The following is an 18911-nucleotide window of genomic DNA, read 5'->3' on the forward strand; positions in this document are numbered from 1 at the left end:
CTTTACTTCTTAAGAAAGTAAATAAATTTAAAAATAAGTAAATAAATAAATTGGTAATTAAAAATGATAAGTAAGTAAGTGAAGAAATAAACAAATAAATAAATTAGTAACTAATAAAGGTAATTAAGTAAATAAACAAACGAATATATAAATTAATTAATTGCAAATAAAGAAAGGAAGTAAATAAAAAAATTGGAAATTATAAAAATTGTAAGTATGTATAAGTGAAGAAATAAGCAAATAAATAAATTAGTAACTATTGACGGTAAGTAAGTAAATAAATAATTAAATAAACAAATAAATAAATTCCAAATAAGAAAGGGAAGTAAGTAAATAAATTCGAAATTATAAAAATTATAAGTATATAAGTGAAGAAATAAGCAAATAAATAAATTAGTAACTATTGAAGGTAAGTAAATAAATAAATAATTAAATAAACAAACAAATGAACAAAGAAATGAATTGCAAATAAAAAGGGAAGTAAAGTTAATAAATAATCAAATAATTAAACAAAAAATAAATAAATTTGTAAATGAAAAATAAGAAAAATAAAAAAATGAAATTTCTGATGAAAATATCGTTGAAAATTGGACGTTTATATAGAGGGAATTTTCAAATGAGTTGGAGAAGTAATCACGTGACTACACCTTTGGTCTCTTCCGTTCAGTGCTGAGTTCTCACGAGAACTTCACCCACATCGACCTACACCCCCAAACCCTGCATCAAAACTTGCCTCTTTCCATTTATCCCCACCTCTATACATATATATATATATATATATACACATATACTTCCTAACAACTTGTGTTTTCAGACCTTCCTTTGCAACTTGAGGTGCCATACTTTCCCAGAGCATCGAGGATCAATTCAACTATGTCACATTTTCAAAAAAAAAAAAAAAAAAAAATTCCCCTCAAATCAAAATTATTTAGAAAAAAATTATTCTTTTCGCAATTAATAATAAATATTGTAATTATTATATTTATTATAATTAAATATTTTATTGATAATTAGAAATAAATAAAAATAACTTATAATTTTAAGAATATTTAAAAATATTTATAATTTTATAATTATTTGTGCCTAATTATTTATTAATTTGATTATAAATAATTTATTTAGTTAATTGAAATTAATAATTTTAAAATTATTATTTATTTTGTTCAAATAATAAATTTTTTTATATATATCAATTAATTTAGAAATTAATTAATGTTTTTTGAATTTTCATTATAGTTTTTTAATTAGTAGTAAAATAGTATTACAATTTAATGGTCGTAAATATAATAAAATTACTTAAGTATATATAATGAGTAAATCATGTTATTTATTGCTTCAATGGGAGCAAACACATTAATTAGATGATAAGAATTAAAAACGAAAAATTAGTTGCAATAAGTATATGCATACATTGATGCATATATATGCATCTTGCAATTTTATATATATATATATATATATATTTATATTTGAAAAGGCTGGCTCGTTGACCCCGGATTGAGGGTTATCGAGACAGACAGATATTATCAGAACAGAGGACCTACAAATTGGCAGTGCATTCAATATATATATATTTCAAAGAGTGCATTTAATTGTTTTTTTAATATTAAAAAAAAAATTTTTATCATTTATTTTTTGACATTTTTGATTGGTATATATGAATATTTTATAATGTCATTTGTCTGATAAATAAAATAAAAATAATATTCTACATTCCAGTTTTTAAATATAATAATAATTAAATGCATTTTTTCAAGATTGCTATTTTAATCGTTCTAATTAAAAACTATAATTAAAAACTTATCATTTATTTAACTTATTTTATTAATTTTAGGATATATTTTATTTGTTTTATTTATTTCAATTATTTAGCTTGTCGTATTTTCTTCATTTAGTTTATTTATTTCAATTATTTACCATATTTCCTTAATTTTACTTACTCATTTGATTTTTACTCTAATTATTAAATTTTAATTAACTTATAATTAAAAATATATAATTTTCCATTCTTATTTTTATTTTATTGTATTTATTTTCAAATTTTTGAAAAATTTTTTATTAATTTATAAACAATTAAAAAAATAATTAATTAAAAAAATTAATTAATTAAAAATTAAAGAAACTAATTAAACTATAAACTCATTAATAATATAATTTAATTAGTATGCAGTGTACGATTTACATAAATTCTTATTTATATTATTATGTCAATTATTTGTAATTATTATTTAAAGTGACTAATTACTTCATTGAATTAAAATTATTTGCATTATTATTATATAATTATCATTTAAACATTCTAATAGTTAATATTTATTAATTTATATCAATTTCATTGTTAATTTAATAATTCAATTAATAATTTATTAATAAAACAATTAATTCAGTGGTTAACTTAATAATAATTAAATAATTAATCAATTAATTAACTAATTTAACGATAATTTATTTTCAAATATTTGAAAAAATAGAGGTTTGAATTTGATTCGATAACTCACGGCCAATAGAAAACGTTTCATATTTGTCCAACATTTAGGCGCCAAAATGCTACCTCCCCTCCACAGCTCCACTTCCGATGGCGGCCATATTGCTTTTTTAGCGAAGTAGAAATGGAAGACGCTCGTCATCGCTCCTGCTTATTTCCGAAATAAATCGAGACATCTGTATCAAATTCTTCTTCTGAAACACAAAACACCTGTTTGGTAAGTTGGATTTCCATTATTTATTTCATTTTTTGTAGGATTCATTCGATTATTAACATTATTTCGATAATTGTTGAGCTACAGCGCCTGGCGTCGGTCCCCCCTTCCCCCCCTTTCGTACGACGAGTCTATTTTTCACGGTAAACATACACAATTTTCCTATTATTACATGTGTTTACCGTCAAAAACTGTTCTTCAAAGGTAATTTCATTTTATATTTAGTATAATATATGCGTTTCCAATTATAGAGAAAGAAAAATTTCGTTGCAATCTAAACCAAGCGTTTCTGGCAAAATACGTATGTCGACAATTTTTTTCTCATATTTTTCCGAAATTTACCTTCTATTTGCAATTTTTTATTATAAATTCCTTGTTGTTAGTTGAAAATCGTGAAAAATCGGTTGTCAGATAAGAAATAAAGGTGCTTTTTTGTAAAAAAAAAGGAAAATACCGATTTCACCATTTTTAAGGTTATGTGTGCTTTTTGTCACACAATCGCCTCGGTTAGGCGCATAATATTTTTACACTTTTCGTTCGACACTTGCAAATATTTATTAATTTTAATGTCGAAATCGAATTTTCAGACCAATTCGTAAATATATTTATAATAATTAATCGGATTCTCGATGCATTGCGCATTCCGATTCCTTTGCGAATCGATCAAAAATATATTGATTTTTTCGCCGCCAGACAAAATTGTTAATTATCATGATTGATTATTGCAAAAAATTGTTTTCGCCGGAACAAATATAACAATCTTGCATAATAAATAAATATTTATTGCAAATAAATATTTTTTTTTGATAATTGAAAAAATCAGTTTAATTCTTATTCGTTTTTAAGGTTATAAATTTTTTTGTATCGATATTTGTTTTTAATGTCTTCGCCGGAAAAAATATAATAATGTTGAATAATAAGTAAATATTAATTGCAAATAAATATATTTTTTTGCGAATTGGAAAAATCATTTAATTCTTATTCGTTTTTAATGTTATATTTTTTTATTATTGATATTTACGTTTAATATTTTTAGACAATGAATTTTAATTTGTCGTTTGCATTTTATTTAGATTTTCGGAGTTAAAAATTTCTAATTCTACAGAAAATAAATTGGAGGATGTCAATAATTTGTCGGATTGTCAAAATTTGCGAACTCAAAGTGAAGAATGCTGGCGGAAGCAACAGAGTGGAATTTAGGATCCGGAAGAAACTCCCTATCGTGAGATTTTTTTTCATTATTACCTTAATATAAAAAAATTAATATTATAATTAGTAGGGAATATTGAATATTATTCTTTAGAATATATTACAAAATTAGAAACAAAAAAAATTAAAAACCTAAAAAATAGAATCAAAACTAAAAAAACTACTATTTTACAATATATTAATAATAAATTCATTAGGCAATTAAAGGAAATACACTTTTAAGTTTCTAAACTTTTAATTTTTTTTCTTGGCTAGTCTTTTGTCTTAATTTTCAAAAATAATTTCTAACACAAGAAATTTTCTTATTATTATTTCTAAATTTGCAAATTTAAAAGAAAATTTTATATTTTTCCAGAAACGTGAATGATAACGTGAAAAGAATTTTAATTCGACATGAATAAAATCATTTTTTAATAAAACTTAAATTTTTAACGATCACTTTTAGTCAGGGAAATAAAAAATTTTTTTTCCAATTCTTAATATTCCCAATAATTTTTTTTTAAATAAAAATTTTTATGATTCACCAGTTTTGAACGTTGAAATGAATGAAATATTTTTATAAATTACTGTTTGCAATAAAAAATAAAAATTGTAATTCATTTAGAAACAATTTTAATTAATAGGGTAACTGTACCAATTGTCGAGGGTTTTAGGCAACATGTGACTTTGACATTTTTTTTCTCGGAAGTAAATGCACTTTAAAATTTGATTTTTGTATATTTGGACGAAGGATCTAATAATGTTTAATATTCATTTTTATTTTTTTAATATAAACTAAATTGTTAAGCAAAAAATATATTTAAAAGTCAATCGAGCAAAAGCACCATTTGTCGATGGTCTTGTGCTAATTTCTCGAGGGTCTGTTCCAATTGTCGAGGGTATGACATTTTTAAACATATAACCCAATATAACCTAACAATTAACCTGTACAGATATTAGAAAATCGAGTAGATATTTATTTTTTCGATAAAAATATTATAGAACATTACCAGAAAACAAATATATTTATTTAACTATAATTAAATAATTTATAATATCGATATAAAACATTTTTATAGTAGATGATACAGGACAGAAAATTATTTAACTGTTTTTTAAACTTTTATAAATAAGTTAATTAAATTTAATCAATTTTGTTAATCAGACATTAATTGAAAAAATAAATTAATTTAAGTCACATTAAATTTGTAAACGAATAAAATAAACTTTTATTACGAACTGTAAATATAATGGTTAATTATAATTAAACTATAGTACAAAATTTTTTAGTTTTAAATAATGCATTTTTTTATTAATTTTTTTTCCGTCTTCCTTGTTTTTTTTGGTTGATTATTTTCTGTTGGTTGTAAATTTTTGGAGCATTTTTTTTCTTTTTCTCTGTACCTATAAATGTTTGGTATTTATGTTTGACGTTTAGTAAATAAAAACTTAACCATCGATAAATGGTACATCAGCGAAAAAAGTGACTACACCAATTTTCGAGTCATTACCTCGAAAAATGGAACTGTCAAAAAAAAAGGAACCAAATACCGATGATTTGCTTTTAAAAAATATTAAATATTTTTTTTAACAAAAAAACATGCATACAAAATTAATTTGGTTCTTGTACAAAATTATAATAATAATTTTGTACACAAAAAGTCATTATAAATACGTTTAATTTGCATTTCTAAAAATCTGTTCCAATCAACCTGAAGTATTAAGAAAGCGGAGATTCGTGTAAATTTCACAGCAGTGAATTATAATATTAATTAAATAATTATTTTAGTAGAATCGCTACGAAATTTGTATATATAAATATACAGTTGAAAATACAAAGATTATTTAGAAATTATTTTTGTTCTTAAATATTATATATTATACTATTTATCTAAAAAAGAAAATTATTATCCTCGACAATTGGAGCACCCTCGGCAATTGGTGCAGTTACCCTATTTTTGTTTTTAATTGACGCAAAATTATTGTAATAATATTTTAATTTTAAAAAGGAATTAAATAAATTTCGTTCATTTGAATGTTCACAACTTTAGGAGCATAATTTTTTTCAATAAATTATTGTTTCCCAAAGTTATTAGATTTGCAAAAAAATTATTCTTGCCAAGTCTTAAAAACAAATTTTTTTCCAATTTTAAAATGAGTAAAATTTGGAACAACTTCGTATCGTATTCTATTCAATTAGAAATTATTCCAATCGAGTGATCTTTGTAAATAATAAAATTTTTCTCCGAAACTCAATTATTTTCAAAACTTTTCCCAATTTAATGATTTTCAATATCTACTTTAATAAAATTTTCTCAAAGAACTCAATTATTTAAAATAAATAATTGATAATAATAAACTAATAAAAATTTGTCTGGAATTCAATTATTTACAAATTTTATATATTCCCGAGTGTAATTATTTTTAATTTCAAATTAAAATTTGTTTAGTATTTGCCTCATTCAATTTCGTTTAGTCGTGCAAAAGTTATTCAATTATTATTTAATAACTTTTTTGTTTATAAAAATTTTTTATAAACATAATATAAAAAATGTTTTCGTTTTTTTATGCTGAATTTTTTCCAAAAAGAATTAAGTGATTTGGTTAAGATGGAAAGAAGATATAACGATTTTAAAATTTTTCCAAAATTTTGACATCTCAAAAACTACTGAATATTTTGACGTAATATTTGGTGAAAATGTTTCTTTTTATGTGTAGATTGAAATTCCTAAGTTTAATTGCAATTGGTTTACTTACTTCGAAAAAACTAAAATCTCCCATGGAATCGCACAGTAACAATTTTCTTTTAATATAAAATAATGATTTTATCATTCGGTCATTATCTTTAATCAGTATAAGTTGTTGAATTTCAAAAAGGTTTATATTTGAAATTTTTGAAAATTATAATTCCTATGAAAAAATAATAATTAAATATTTATTCTAAATAAAACTGTTGATGATTTTCAATATTATTTTTCTATTTATTAAAAGTCTAAAAAGTTAAAAAGAATTTAAGCCAATTTTTGAAAAGATTAGGGAAATAAAATTAACTATATTTGGATAAATAACTAAATTGTATATTTCAGGAAAAATTTCTTAAATCACCGGGAGGATGTTGTTAACCAAGGCTGTCAAAAATTGATAGAAAGCAATCTTAAATCGAGATGTTGGGATCAAACATGCTGACAGTGTCTTCAGGACGAAATTTAGGATTTAAAAAAAATTACTCTTGGTGAGTCATTATTAATACATTTAAAAACAAATTATTTACAATTTTTCAATTTCTAAAAAAATGCCAAAATTCGAATGAATTTGAACTTTATATTCTTAAATTTAAAAATTATTACAATTTGTAATATATATGACAGTCAAATCGGTTTTTATTTCGAATTTTCGCAATATTTACCTAAAATTTTGAACATTAAAAATTAGTTTACTGCAATATACGGAAATTAGGAATTTTTTATAATTTTATTCATTTTTTTTGATAATTGTTTACAATTTTTTTTGTTACTTTTTATTCCGAAAAATTAAATACTATCGCGGTAATTAGCGGAATCGAATAATTAAATCTAATAATAATTAAATCTAATTATTAAATTAAATAATTTATAATAATAAACTAATAAAAATTTGACAGGAATTTAATTATTTACAAATTTTATATAATTTTCTTGCAATATTTCAATTATTTTCAGAAATAATAAAATTTTTTACAGGGATTGAATTATTTTCGAAAATAATAAAATTCTTTTCAGAAATTCAATTATTTTCATAAATAACAAAACTTATCGCAGAATTTTAATTTATTTTAATACAATTTTAATCAAATTCCTTCAAATAAGTAATTATTTTTTAAAATTTTATTATAATTCGTCAAAAGAATTTAATTGTTTTAAAAATTTGTTGATAAAATTCTTTATGAGAATTCAATTGTAAGAAACATTCAATTACATAATCATTAAATTATTTATTTTTGTATTTAAATTATTGACTTCTCGTAGAATTTTCTAATAAATATTGAATATCTTTAATTATTATAAGTTGTTGAATTAGAAAAAGGTTTATATTTAAAATTTTTGAAAATCTTAATTCCTATGGAAAAATAATAACGATTAAATATTTTTATTCTAAATAAAACTGTTGATTTTCAATATTATTTTTCTATTTAATAAAAGTCTAAAAAGTTAAAAAGAATTTAAGACAATTTTGAAAAGATTAGGGAAATAAAATTAACTATATTTGGATAAATAACTAAATTGCATATTTCAGGAAAAATTTCTCAAATCACCGGGAGGATGTTATTAACCAAGCCTGTCAAAAATTGATGGAAAGCAATCTTAAATCGAGATGTTGGGATAAAACATGCTGACAGTGTCTTCAGGACGAAATTTAGGATTTAAAAAAAATTACTCTTGGTGAGTCATTATTAATATATTTAAAAACAAATTATTTACAATTTTACAAGTCAAAATTCGAATGAATTTGAACCTTATATTCTTAAATTTAAAAATTATTACAATTTGTAATATGTGTGGCAGTCCGAAAAATTAAATACTATCGCGGTAATTAGCGAAATCGAATAATAATTTTTTGATTACTAAAGTAAATCAGTTTTTCTATTTTTCAACGTGAGGGAAATCCACCAGTTTTTTTTTTTTTGAAGATTGATTTCAACGAACATGAATGATATCCGCGTGTGGAATGGAAAAAAAAAGAAGTTCGTCTCTCTTTCTCTCTCTCTCTCTTTTGCGTATATATGTGTTCGAGGTTACGAGAGTCTCCTCGCGGGACATATAGAATGATGTCCCGGCCAGCCGTCGTGACCCCCGACCCCCTGGAGTACGATCCTGGGGGTAGGAGGTGAACCTTATTGATTTTTAGGGTGACACTGGAGTGCTGAGTCCCCGACTTTGAAACGGCGCGAGAAAAAAAGTGCCCTGCACGTGAGGCGTTCGCGAAAAAAATTAACCAACCTCTCTTCTCTCCTTTCTTGATTTCCTCACTGGAATATCGATTTAGAAATTAATTGTTTGCATTTTTTTTTGTTTATAGACAAGTAAATGGTGTTTTGTAATCGGTATTTGGAACTCGTGTTGAAATCAGGGTTGTATTTCTCTTTTTTTTCTCCATTTGTTTTCAAAGTCCTTTTTCACTTAAAAGTCTGTGCTACAGTGACGGAAAACAAAGTGCGAGGTGCACTGCTCTGTGGTTGGGGGTGCAGTTCCTGTTCAGGACCGTACTTGAGAGGGGTTCCTGTTACTATTATACCCAGGTTACTATAACAATTTATCAAAATCGACTTTTGATCTCTATCCCCCTGTAAATGATTTTTGTTTTCGGAATTCTTTTCTCTCGTTCGTACATTTAAAGAAATTATAATTTTTTTTCAAAAATTCAAGGGGGAATTATTTTAGTTTTCTGTCGAATGAAGTTTGAAGAGAATTGTTTAAAGCGGGGGGGTTTTTTTTTTATTTTTTTTTTCTAGAGTCGGAGGATCAGTGAGTATAGTAAAACTAGTCTTTCTCGTAAAAATCGGAGACTGGCGCAAGGGAGCGAAGCGGTAGCGGTTTGCACGTAGCACACAAAGTGTACGGTGGTAGAACGGCTGGAACGTGTTTCTCGTCCAACTTTTCTTGGCCTTCTCCGCACTGATATTCCTCGAGTTGAATAATTTCTTGCTTCGAGCGCATCGACCTCGTCGAAAATTGACGTCGCGTAAAGCACCGGCATGCAACAGGCGACACGACGTTGCCAAAGTTTCCTTTTGATTAATCCATCGACTCTCGGCCACGCAACAACCCTTTTTATACCTTCAACCCTTTTCGCTCCCTCTCAATCGGTTTCTTGAAAAAAAAAAAAAAAAAAAAATTCGAATCTTTTCTCTTTTTTTTCGTATTTCTTCTGTTTGTAAACAAAAATTTTCTTTTTGTCAATTTTTTTATCGCGGGAAAATTGATAATTTAGTGATCGAAAGGATTTTCTTGTGTAAAAATATTAGTGCCGGGAGGAGAAAACAACTTTCTTTTGGTGTTGGCAATAATTTTCCCTCGAAAACATTAACGAGTGGGAATATTACCGAGAATATTGCGTCAACTTGCGGGAAAATTGAAATTTATGTAAATGAGACTAATGATACTTTATTTATTTAACTTTATATTTTTTTACATTTTTAAAAACTAATCATGATACTTTATTTATTTAACATTTTATTTTCAAAAATGGTCAATATTTTAACTTCTATACTTTTTTACTAACTCTGTTTTAAAATAATTTCTCTGTTTTATCTCTGAAGAGGGGTTTATGATTTAACTCGAAACTTTGGACTTCTAAAAAATAAGACTAACATTGTTGTCCGAATCTGTCGTTTTTTTATTGAAAATTAAATTATTCTCGGACGTAAATTTTCTCCAAATTATTTAATTATTTGTTAATTCAATAAGTTCCTTAAAAGTAAATCAATTTGATTTATTTAGAACTAATTTGGCAAATTTGATATGAACTCAAATTCGATTTTTTAGCAAATTACGATATAAATGTTAGTAAATTAGAACCTATTTTACAACAAAACAAATTTTTAAAGAAATTGAATTTAAATTTTAAATAGACGAAATTTTCTTGTACTTTTGTTTATTTTTTTTTGTAATTTAATTTTTTTTAATTCCTTATTTTATCTTTTTTTACCACAACACAAATTTTTTAAGAAATTGAATTAAAATTTTAAATACGAAAGTTTCTTGTATTTTTTTAAATTCAATTTTGTTTAATTCTTCATTTCATCTTTTTTTTAACACAAAACAAATTTTTTAGGAAACTGAATTTAAATTTTAAATACGAAAGTTTCTTGTATTTTTTTTTATTTTTGTACTTTTTTAATTCTTTATTTCTCCTTTTTTTCATAAAACAAATTTTTAAAGAAATTGAATTTAAAATTGAAATACGAAAGTTTCTTGTATTTTTTTTATTTTTGTACTTTTTTTAAATTAATTTTTTTTAATTCTTCACTTCTTCTTTTTCTTTCACAAAATAAATTTTTAAAGAAATCGAATTTAAATTTTAAATACGAAAGTTTCTTGTATTTTTTTAATACAATTTTTTTTAATTCTTCATTTCTTCTTTTTTTTAACACAAAACAAATTTTTTAAGAAATTGAATTTAAATTTTAAATACCAAAGTTCTTTTCTCCTTTTTTTCATAAAACAAATTTTTAAAGAAATTGAATTTAAAATTGAAGTACGAAATTTTCTTGTATTTTTGTTTATTTTTGTACTTTTTTGCAATTTAATTTTTTTTATTTCTTCATTTCTTCTTTTTTAATCACAAAACAAATTTAAAAAAAAATTGAATTTAAACTTTAAATACGAAAGTTTCTTGTATTTTTTTTTATTTTTGTACTTTTTTTTAAATTAATTTTTTTTAATTCTTTATTTCTTCTATTTCTTTCACAAAATAAATTTTTAAAGAAATCGAATTTAAATTTTAAATACGAAAGTTTTTGTATTTTTCTTATTTTTGTACTTTTTTTAACTCATTATTTCTTCTTTTTCTTTTACAAAATAAATTTTTAAAGAAATCGAATGTAAATTTTAAATACGAAAGTTTCTCGTATTCTTTTTATTTTTGTACTTTTTTTTAATATAATTTTTTTTTAATTCTTTATTTCTTCTCTTTTTACCACAAACTTTTAAAGAAATTGTATTTAAATTTTGAATACGAAACTTTCTTGTATTTTTTTTATTTTTACCAAGTTGAAATCCACAACGTTGATCAACGAAAAAAAATTGTTTACTTAGTAAATTAATTAAAAATACGCAGCAATATTGACACAAAAATGTTTAGAAAAAAAGATTGATGTTTATATTTTGATAATAATTATTTTACAATTTTTAAATTAAAAATAATACTTGAATGTATTAAATAAATTTTTTTCGTTGATAAACGTTGTGGACTTCAACTTTGTTTATTTTTGTACTTTTTTTGCAATTTACTTTTTTTTTAATTCTTCATTTCTCCTTTTTTTTTGCCCTAAAACAAATTTTTCAAGAAATCGAATTTAACATTTTGAATACGAAAGTTTCTTGTATTTTTTTTTATTTTTGTTTTTAAATTTATCAAATATTATGTAATAAAAATTAAATCAAATATTTCGCGGCAAAAGAAATCTTCTCGGTAATATTCTCATGAGAAATAATAATTTTCCGCTTAATTTTCATTCAGAATTTGGTTAATAAAATGAAAAAGGAAAGAAAAATAAATAAATAATGAAGGATCTTTACGTGTGAGGTGTCTTTTCCGGTGGACAGGGTGCGTTTTACATAGTTTACAAAAGGGGGGGTGGTGGTGTGTGAGGAGGTCAGGGCGGTGGAGGCATGCAACGGCGAATCCGCTAAAAATGGCAGCGCTCGTCGGTGGCTACACGCCATGGAATAACAATTGTTGCCGGCGACCGAGAAAGAGATCCAGTTGACAGTCGGGCGTGGATGGTCTCTGAACACGTGGTGTGTGATGTTGTCTGAAAATTGAGATTCTCGACAATGTTTAATGGGTTGGGGTGTTGGCGCCCATTTTACGCTCCTGGCGCACGTGTGTACGTGTGTTGTTCCGAGTCGCGTGACGAGTGCGTGTGAGTGAAAATTGTGTGTGAAAAAAAGGGACAGAAAGAGAGAAAAAAAAAAGAGTTAAATCGCATCGCAAAAACGACGGAAGTTTTTTTTATATAGAGAAAAAGATAGTTGTGTGTGTCTTTGTCACAATGAGCGATCTTTCCCTGACGATTAGTGATCGTATTTGTTCTATTTACTTAATAATTGGATTGTTCGTTTAAAATTTGCCCCTCCCACTCCAAAAAAAAGAAGAAGAAAATTTTATTTTTCAAAGAAAAATTGTGTGTGTTCTCATTGGATTATTCAAGACAAAAGGTAATTGCTTTTTTTCTAATTCACCTTCTGTTTGTCCTTGTAAGAAAATTAGAAACGAGGGATTAATTAATTAAACTCCGAAAATACTTTTCTTGTATTTAGAAAGTGTTTTTTTTCCTCTTTCATATTGAAAAATTTTTGTTCTTGCTACGCTCCTGAGTGGACGTTGTGTCGACTTCAGTGGTGTTTATTCGCGCTTGCCTTCGTCTATCTCACTCCATTCACTCGTGTGTTTGAGATGTCGTGAAATTGGTGAAATTTTTTTCAATGTGACGGAGAAATGCATTAAATTGGTGCAATGTTAGTGTGGTGCTTGTGCTTGGATGGGAATGCGCGTTTGGATTTTCCTTTCACGGTGATGAGAATTTGCCAGGAAGAGGTGAAATTTGTGTGAGATTAGCCGGTAACGCGTCATTCGCGGGGGGGAAGCAGAGTGTAGTCTTCTCTTCGTTTGCTGTGTGTTGAAAAAAAAACGATTGTCGTTTTCGCCTTACGATTGACACTGAAAAAAAACTATAGTGTTAAGATCGATGGGAAATTGTCTAAAGTGAATGTGAATAATAAATTGAAATCAAATAACTCGTTGAGTTGTGAATCGCGTGATTAATTATAGGTTATGTCGCCGGTACATAACCTCAATTTGTGTGGCAACAAAAATTCTTTTTTTTATCGCGTTTGTTAAACAATTTCAGGTGTTATTTTAGGAAAAAAAAATAGTCGCTCTTTGGGAAAATTGTGTTTTTGTGTCTGTGTGAAAGAGTGTATTTGGAAAAAGAAAACGGTGACCCGAAAATTGGAATGATTTCGTGGAAGACGAGATGAAGGCGAATGGAACAAACAATGGTGATTAGCTTCTCTAGTGAATGATTTCTATTGTTGTGAACCTTGTTTTTTCTAATCTGTGTTAATTTTTCCATCTGGTAGCAAACCTTTTCTTAAGTTTGATTTGATAGGAAGAATTTCTTGATAGTACGATTCTTTATTTACAGTGAATAAAATGTAAAAAAATATTTCGAAATCTGACGAATTTGTATTTTTTCACACGATTGAAATAGTTATTTTCGTAACAAGGGCGCAAAATAGGTGATTGCGACGATGGCGAAATGAAGGGACCGAGGGGACACAATTTCGCGCCCGAGGCGAAGCCGAGGGAGCGAAAGTGTCCCCGAGGTCCCGAAATTTCGCCAAAGTCGTAATCACCTTTGCGCCCATGATGCGAACATAATTTTTTGTCCTAACTGCATGGAAAGTATGGCATTGAGGGCACGCACGATTAAACTCTCATAGTAGTTAAAAATTAAGCTTTATATAAACATTATATTGAATGAAGTCTCTAATGATAGAAGTTTTAAAATAGAAATAAAAAACAATGTATTCTGGAAACATAGTATTTATTTAGAACGTAGTAATTAATAATTAAACAAAACTGAAACAGGAACTTTTAAAATTGACAATTTTGATAAACGAAATGGGAACAAAACCAAATATCTCATTATTTTTTTTAGAGAAAATAAAAAAAAATTGCAAATTTTTATAGACAAAATAAAACAAGTTGAAAATGTTTGCAGTTTTATAGTCAACATAAAAAGAAAGTCGAAAATGTCGCATTTTAATGAAGAAAATCAAATAATTAACAAGCGGGCGCAAAATACTTTTCAGCCCGCTTCTCCCACTCCCGGGCGTAATGTGTTACTTTGCGCCCGCCTTAAGTGCCCGAAATGACATACTTTCCGTGCAGGTAGGACAAAAAGTTGATTTTGATAAATATTGACTCCGTTTGGAGAAATATTAATTAGAAAACTTATTTACTTTAAAATAAACCTGAATATTATTCATTAAAAATTATCATTGTAAATTATTTGTTGTAACAAATAATATACAATGATGATTTTTAATGAATAATATTCATTTGGTAAAAATTTATTTTGTAGCAGAAAAACAGTTTTATTTATTATTTATTTTTATTGTAACGAACGTAATTTAATGAAACGAATTAATTTTAGGTTGTAACCGCCTGAATCCGCCTCTGGCCGCTACCACCACGCTGGAGGACCCAGGAACCCCTGCCTCTTGGAAGGGCCCACCGCCTGGCTCGGAGGCATCACCCTATACTCCCAACGCTGGCGGAGGACCCACGCCAGGACCTTATAATAATTCCGGAGGACCTCAGAATAATGCAGGAGGTTTCCAAGGACCGAGTCCTTTTGCCGGCGGAGCTGGAAGTCCTGCAGGTGCGCCTCCTTATCAAGGTCCTCCGCCAGGATCGGCAACACCACAATATACAGTGTCGCCAGCACCAAGTGGATCATCAACACCGGGCCCAGGACCACCGCCAAATTCTGGTGGTTTCCCACCGCCACCAAATAATTCTGGACCACCATTCAATGGGCCCGGTCCAAATCCATTTGGCTCGCCAACTGGAGCTCCGCAATTTGTCAGTCGACCTGGATCATCGGGACCACCTTTTGTTCCACCTGGCGGTGGTAATCCACATTTTCCATCACCTGGTCAACCGTTTGGTGCGCCTCAATATGGAATGCCTCCTGGCAGTCCATACGGTCCTGGGGGACATCCGATGGGAGGACCAATGGGACCCGGTCACCCTGCGATGATGGGTCCTGGCGGCGGTGTTGACAGAATTGACCAGGGGTGAGTTTTTCTCAAGTGCTTCTTTATTTACACGCCTACACACGTTTTTTCCGTTTTTGAATCAAAAAAGAAACGGAAGCAGAAACAATTTGAAAAAAAGTTTTAAAAAAATGATTCGATATTGAGAGGCAATTTTTTGTTAAAGAACCAAAAAGTAAAAGTAACGAAACAATCTATATCTTATTATTTAAATCTAGAATCTCATCGGAAAAATTAGACCGTGAATCGACTGTTTTTACGCGAATAATATAGAATTATTATTATTAACTTAAGAAGAGAAAAAAACCGAAAAGTAATTTTTTACCGAACAGTTTATAAAAACCGTTATAATATTTAAATTTTTACACTAGTAGAATATTATTTTATAATCAGACAGAATTAAAGTGAATTAACGCAGAAAATATACAATTATTAATCAAAAAGAGAAAAAAAAGGAGAAGTAATTTTTTCCCCAATAGGAATATAGGAAAATATTTTTTTATTAACGGAAAAAAATATAAAGTAACTTTTACTACTTTTATAGTAAAAAATTTCCGGTAAAGCATTTCTGGTAACTTTTACTACTTTTGGAGTAAATTTTGCTACGTTCGAAGAACATATTTGTAAAAATTAGTAAAATTTAGTTTGAACGTAGCAAAATTTACTCCAAAAGTAGTAAAAATTACCAGAAATGCTTTACCGGAAATTTTTTACTATATCAAAGTAAGTAAAAGTTACTTTATATTTTTCTCCGTGTACAAACTTAATATTCAAATTTTTACACGAGAATATAATTTTACTATCCGACAGAATTAAAGTGAATTAACGCAGGCAATATACAATTATTAATCAAAAGGAGGAAAAAAAACGAAAAGTAATTTTTTCCCCCAATAGGAAAATATTTTTTTAAACAAACTGTTAATATTTAAATTTTTACACTATAGTAGAATATTATTTTACTATCGATAAAATTAAAGTAAATTAACGCATAGACAGTGTAAAATTATTAACTAAAAAGAAAAATAGCAAAAATTTCTGGTTTCCCCAAGTTTATAAAAAAAAACAAGAACCATAAGTTTTGAACGTTCAAATGAACGAAATAATTTTTATTAAAAATGTTTTCCAAATTTACCGAATGCAATAAAAATTAAATATTTTTATTTTACATTTAGAAATTTCGTAAATTATTTTCTTTACAGTGACACAAAATTATTGTAATAAAAATTGAATTTGAAGAAAAAATAAATTTCGTTCATTCGAATGTTAAAAATTTAAGGAAGTAAATTTATTATTATTAATTACTATTTAACAAAATAGTATTGCGTTTTAAATTTGAAATTTCGCGAGTAGTAAAAGCAAATACGTGGTGTCATTGAACTGTTGCTTTAATTGTTAATTACTTTTTCAAAAGTTGGAGAAAATTCAATGATTATTCCTCTGTAAAACGAGGTGTGTTCATTTATTTTTTACCGCATAAGTAATAATAAATTATTTTTGTCTTAATTTAGCGCTCTTCTCGGAAATTTAAATTAGTTTCCTTTTTTTTTATTAATTTCTATTCACTATTGACCTCTTTGATTAAAAATATATTCCTTCCTCACTTTTTGATATTGTACAGCAAAAAAATTGTCTGTCGACAAAGATTTTATTATAGACATTAATATTTTTAAAGTTGAAAATTTTCAGTCTGAGTTTCGTAGTTGATTACTTATTCAGTTAATGGATAATTTGGGTAATAAATTATTTACTTGATTATTAATTTAGTTATTAAATTATTTGGTTAATGAATAATTTAGCTATTAAATTATTCGATTAACAAATAATTTAGTTAATAAAGTATTCAGTTAATAAGTAATTTGGCTACAAAATTATGAAGTTAATAAATAATTTAGTTGTTAAATTATTTAGTTAATAGTGAATTAGTTGATGAACTATTTAGGTAATAAATAGTTTAGTTACTAAATTATTTAGCTAATAAGTCGAATAGTTAATAATTAGTTTTGCAAATAAATAATTTAGTTAATAAATTATTTTGTTATTAAATACTTTAGTTAATAAATTATTTAGTTAACAAATATTTTTGTTAATTAATTATTCAATTATTAAATGATTTACTCACTAAATTATATAGTTAATAAATAGTTTAGCTAATAATTTTTTTAATAATTTATTTAGTTAATATTTTAGTTAATGAATTATTTAGATACTAAATAATTTGGTTACTAAATTATTTAGTTACTTAACTACTTAGTTCATAAATAGTTTAGTTACTAAATTATTTATCCAAGAAATAGTATACCTATTAATTAGTCTGTCAAATAAATAATTTAGTTAAATTATTTTGTTATTAAATACTTTACTTAATAAATTATTTAGTTAATTAATTATTTAATTATTAAATGATTTACTCACTAAATTATTTAGATAATAAATAATTTAGCTAATAATTTGATTAATAATTTATTTAGTTAATATTTTAGTTAATGAATTATTTAGTTACTAAATTATTTGGTTACTAAATTATTTAGTTACTTAACTATTTAGTTAATAAATAGTTTAGTTAATAGATTATTTAATGACAAAATTATTTAGTAATTATTTACAAAATTATTTAGTAAAATAATTTAGTTACTAAATTGTCTAGTAATTATATCCAATATTACTTAGTCAAATAATTTTAGTTACTTAATTATCAAGTTAATAAACAGTTCAGTTAATATGTTATTTAGTCAATAAATTCCTCGCTGTAGGGAAAATTGTAATTTTTTTTTGTAAAAAACAGAATTTTTTCCACCAACTTCGATTAGAAGAGTGTAATTACATAGATTTGAGATTAGGAAAAAAAAAGTAGAGTACAGAAGATTTTTTTATTGAAGTAACGTTAAATATTATATTTCTATATTTACATTGTGATTGTTCTTTAAAATTTTCAACTTTGGTGAATTTCGTAAATTTTTTCTTCCCTTTTTTGTGTAAAGAAAAAGAGAGCGCGTGCGCGCAGTTTGTCGATGTCGAAAAGGTCGTTTCTGAGTTTCTGAGAGTAGAGTTGTTCACTCTGTCACACATTACCAAACAAACTAGGTTAGATTACTAGAGGCCAATGAATCGTACATCTTCTTTGTTTCTTCTTGTCAAATATCGACATTAGGATAACAATTATTATTCAACGATAACAAACAAAAGTATTTTTTTTGTGGGAAAATATATATATAGGAAAGTAAATTGTTATTTTGTAATTATTTACACTGGTTGATAAAAGTTTTTTATTTTTTTGGAAATTTTGGGTTTTTTGACAAAAAAAATTTAAATTAATTGGTAGGACGATTAGTATTACTAATAGATATACTAATCATCCTACCAATTAATTAAAATTTTTTGTTTTGTGTTTTGAAGTAGGATTTTATTTCATTTTTATTTTATTATCTTATTATTTTTTTTTTTTTGAAAAATGAATTGAATTTGATTCTTTTAATAATTA

The 18911-nt window shown here is 25.8% G+C and overlaps 1 protein-coding gene and 1 long non-coding RNA gene across 3 annotated transcripts in view; both read left to right on the forward strand.

Moving 5' to 3' along the window:
• The first annotated feature begins 2412 nt into the window (after positions 1–2412).
• Positions 2413–8295, forward strand: LOC122497774. The gene is made up of 4 exons (XR_006301174.1): positions 2413–2702; positions 3773–3921; positions 6974–7119; positions 8160–8295. It is a non-coding gene; the product is annotated as an uncharacterized LOC122497774 (long non-coding RNA).
• A 4683-nt stretch (positions 8296–12978) lies between these two features.
• LOC122497775 (LIM domain-binding protein 2) overlaps positions 12979–18911 on the forward strand; it is a 181484-nt gene continuing 175551 nt past the window's right edge. The window contains exons 1-2 of one of the 2 annotated variants that reach the window (XM_043605061.1): positions 12979–13648; positions 14809–15454. In XM_043605061.1, the coding sequence (XP_043460996.1) occupies positions 13624–13648; positions 14809–15454 (671 nt within the window). In that variant the 5' untranslated portion in view covers positions 12979–13623. The remainder of the gene's footprint in view (positions 13649–14808; positions 15455–18911) is intronic. The other variant, XM_043605060.1, reaches the window with a different exon arrangement.

The sequence above is a fragment of the Leptopilina heterotoma genome, unplaced genomic scaffold, assembly GCF_015476425.1.
Source record: "Leptopilina heterotoma isolate Lh14 unplaced genomic scaffold, ASM1547642v1 Lhet_136, whole genome shotgun sequence".
Taxonomy (NCBI): Eukaryota; Metazoa; Arthropoda; class Insecta; order Hymenoptera; family Figitidae; genus Leptopilina; species Leptopilina heterotoma.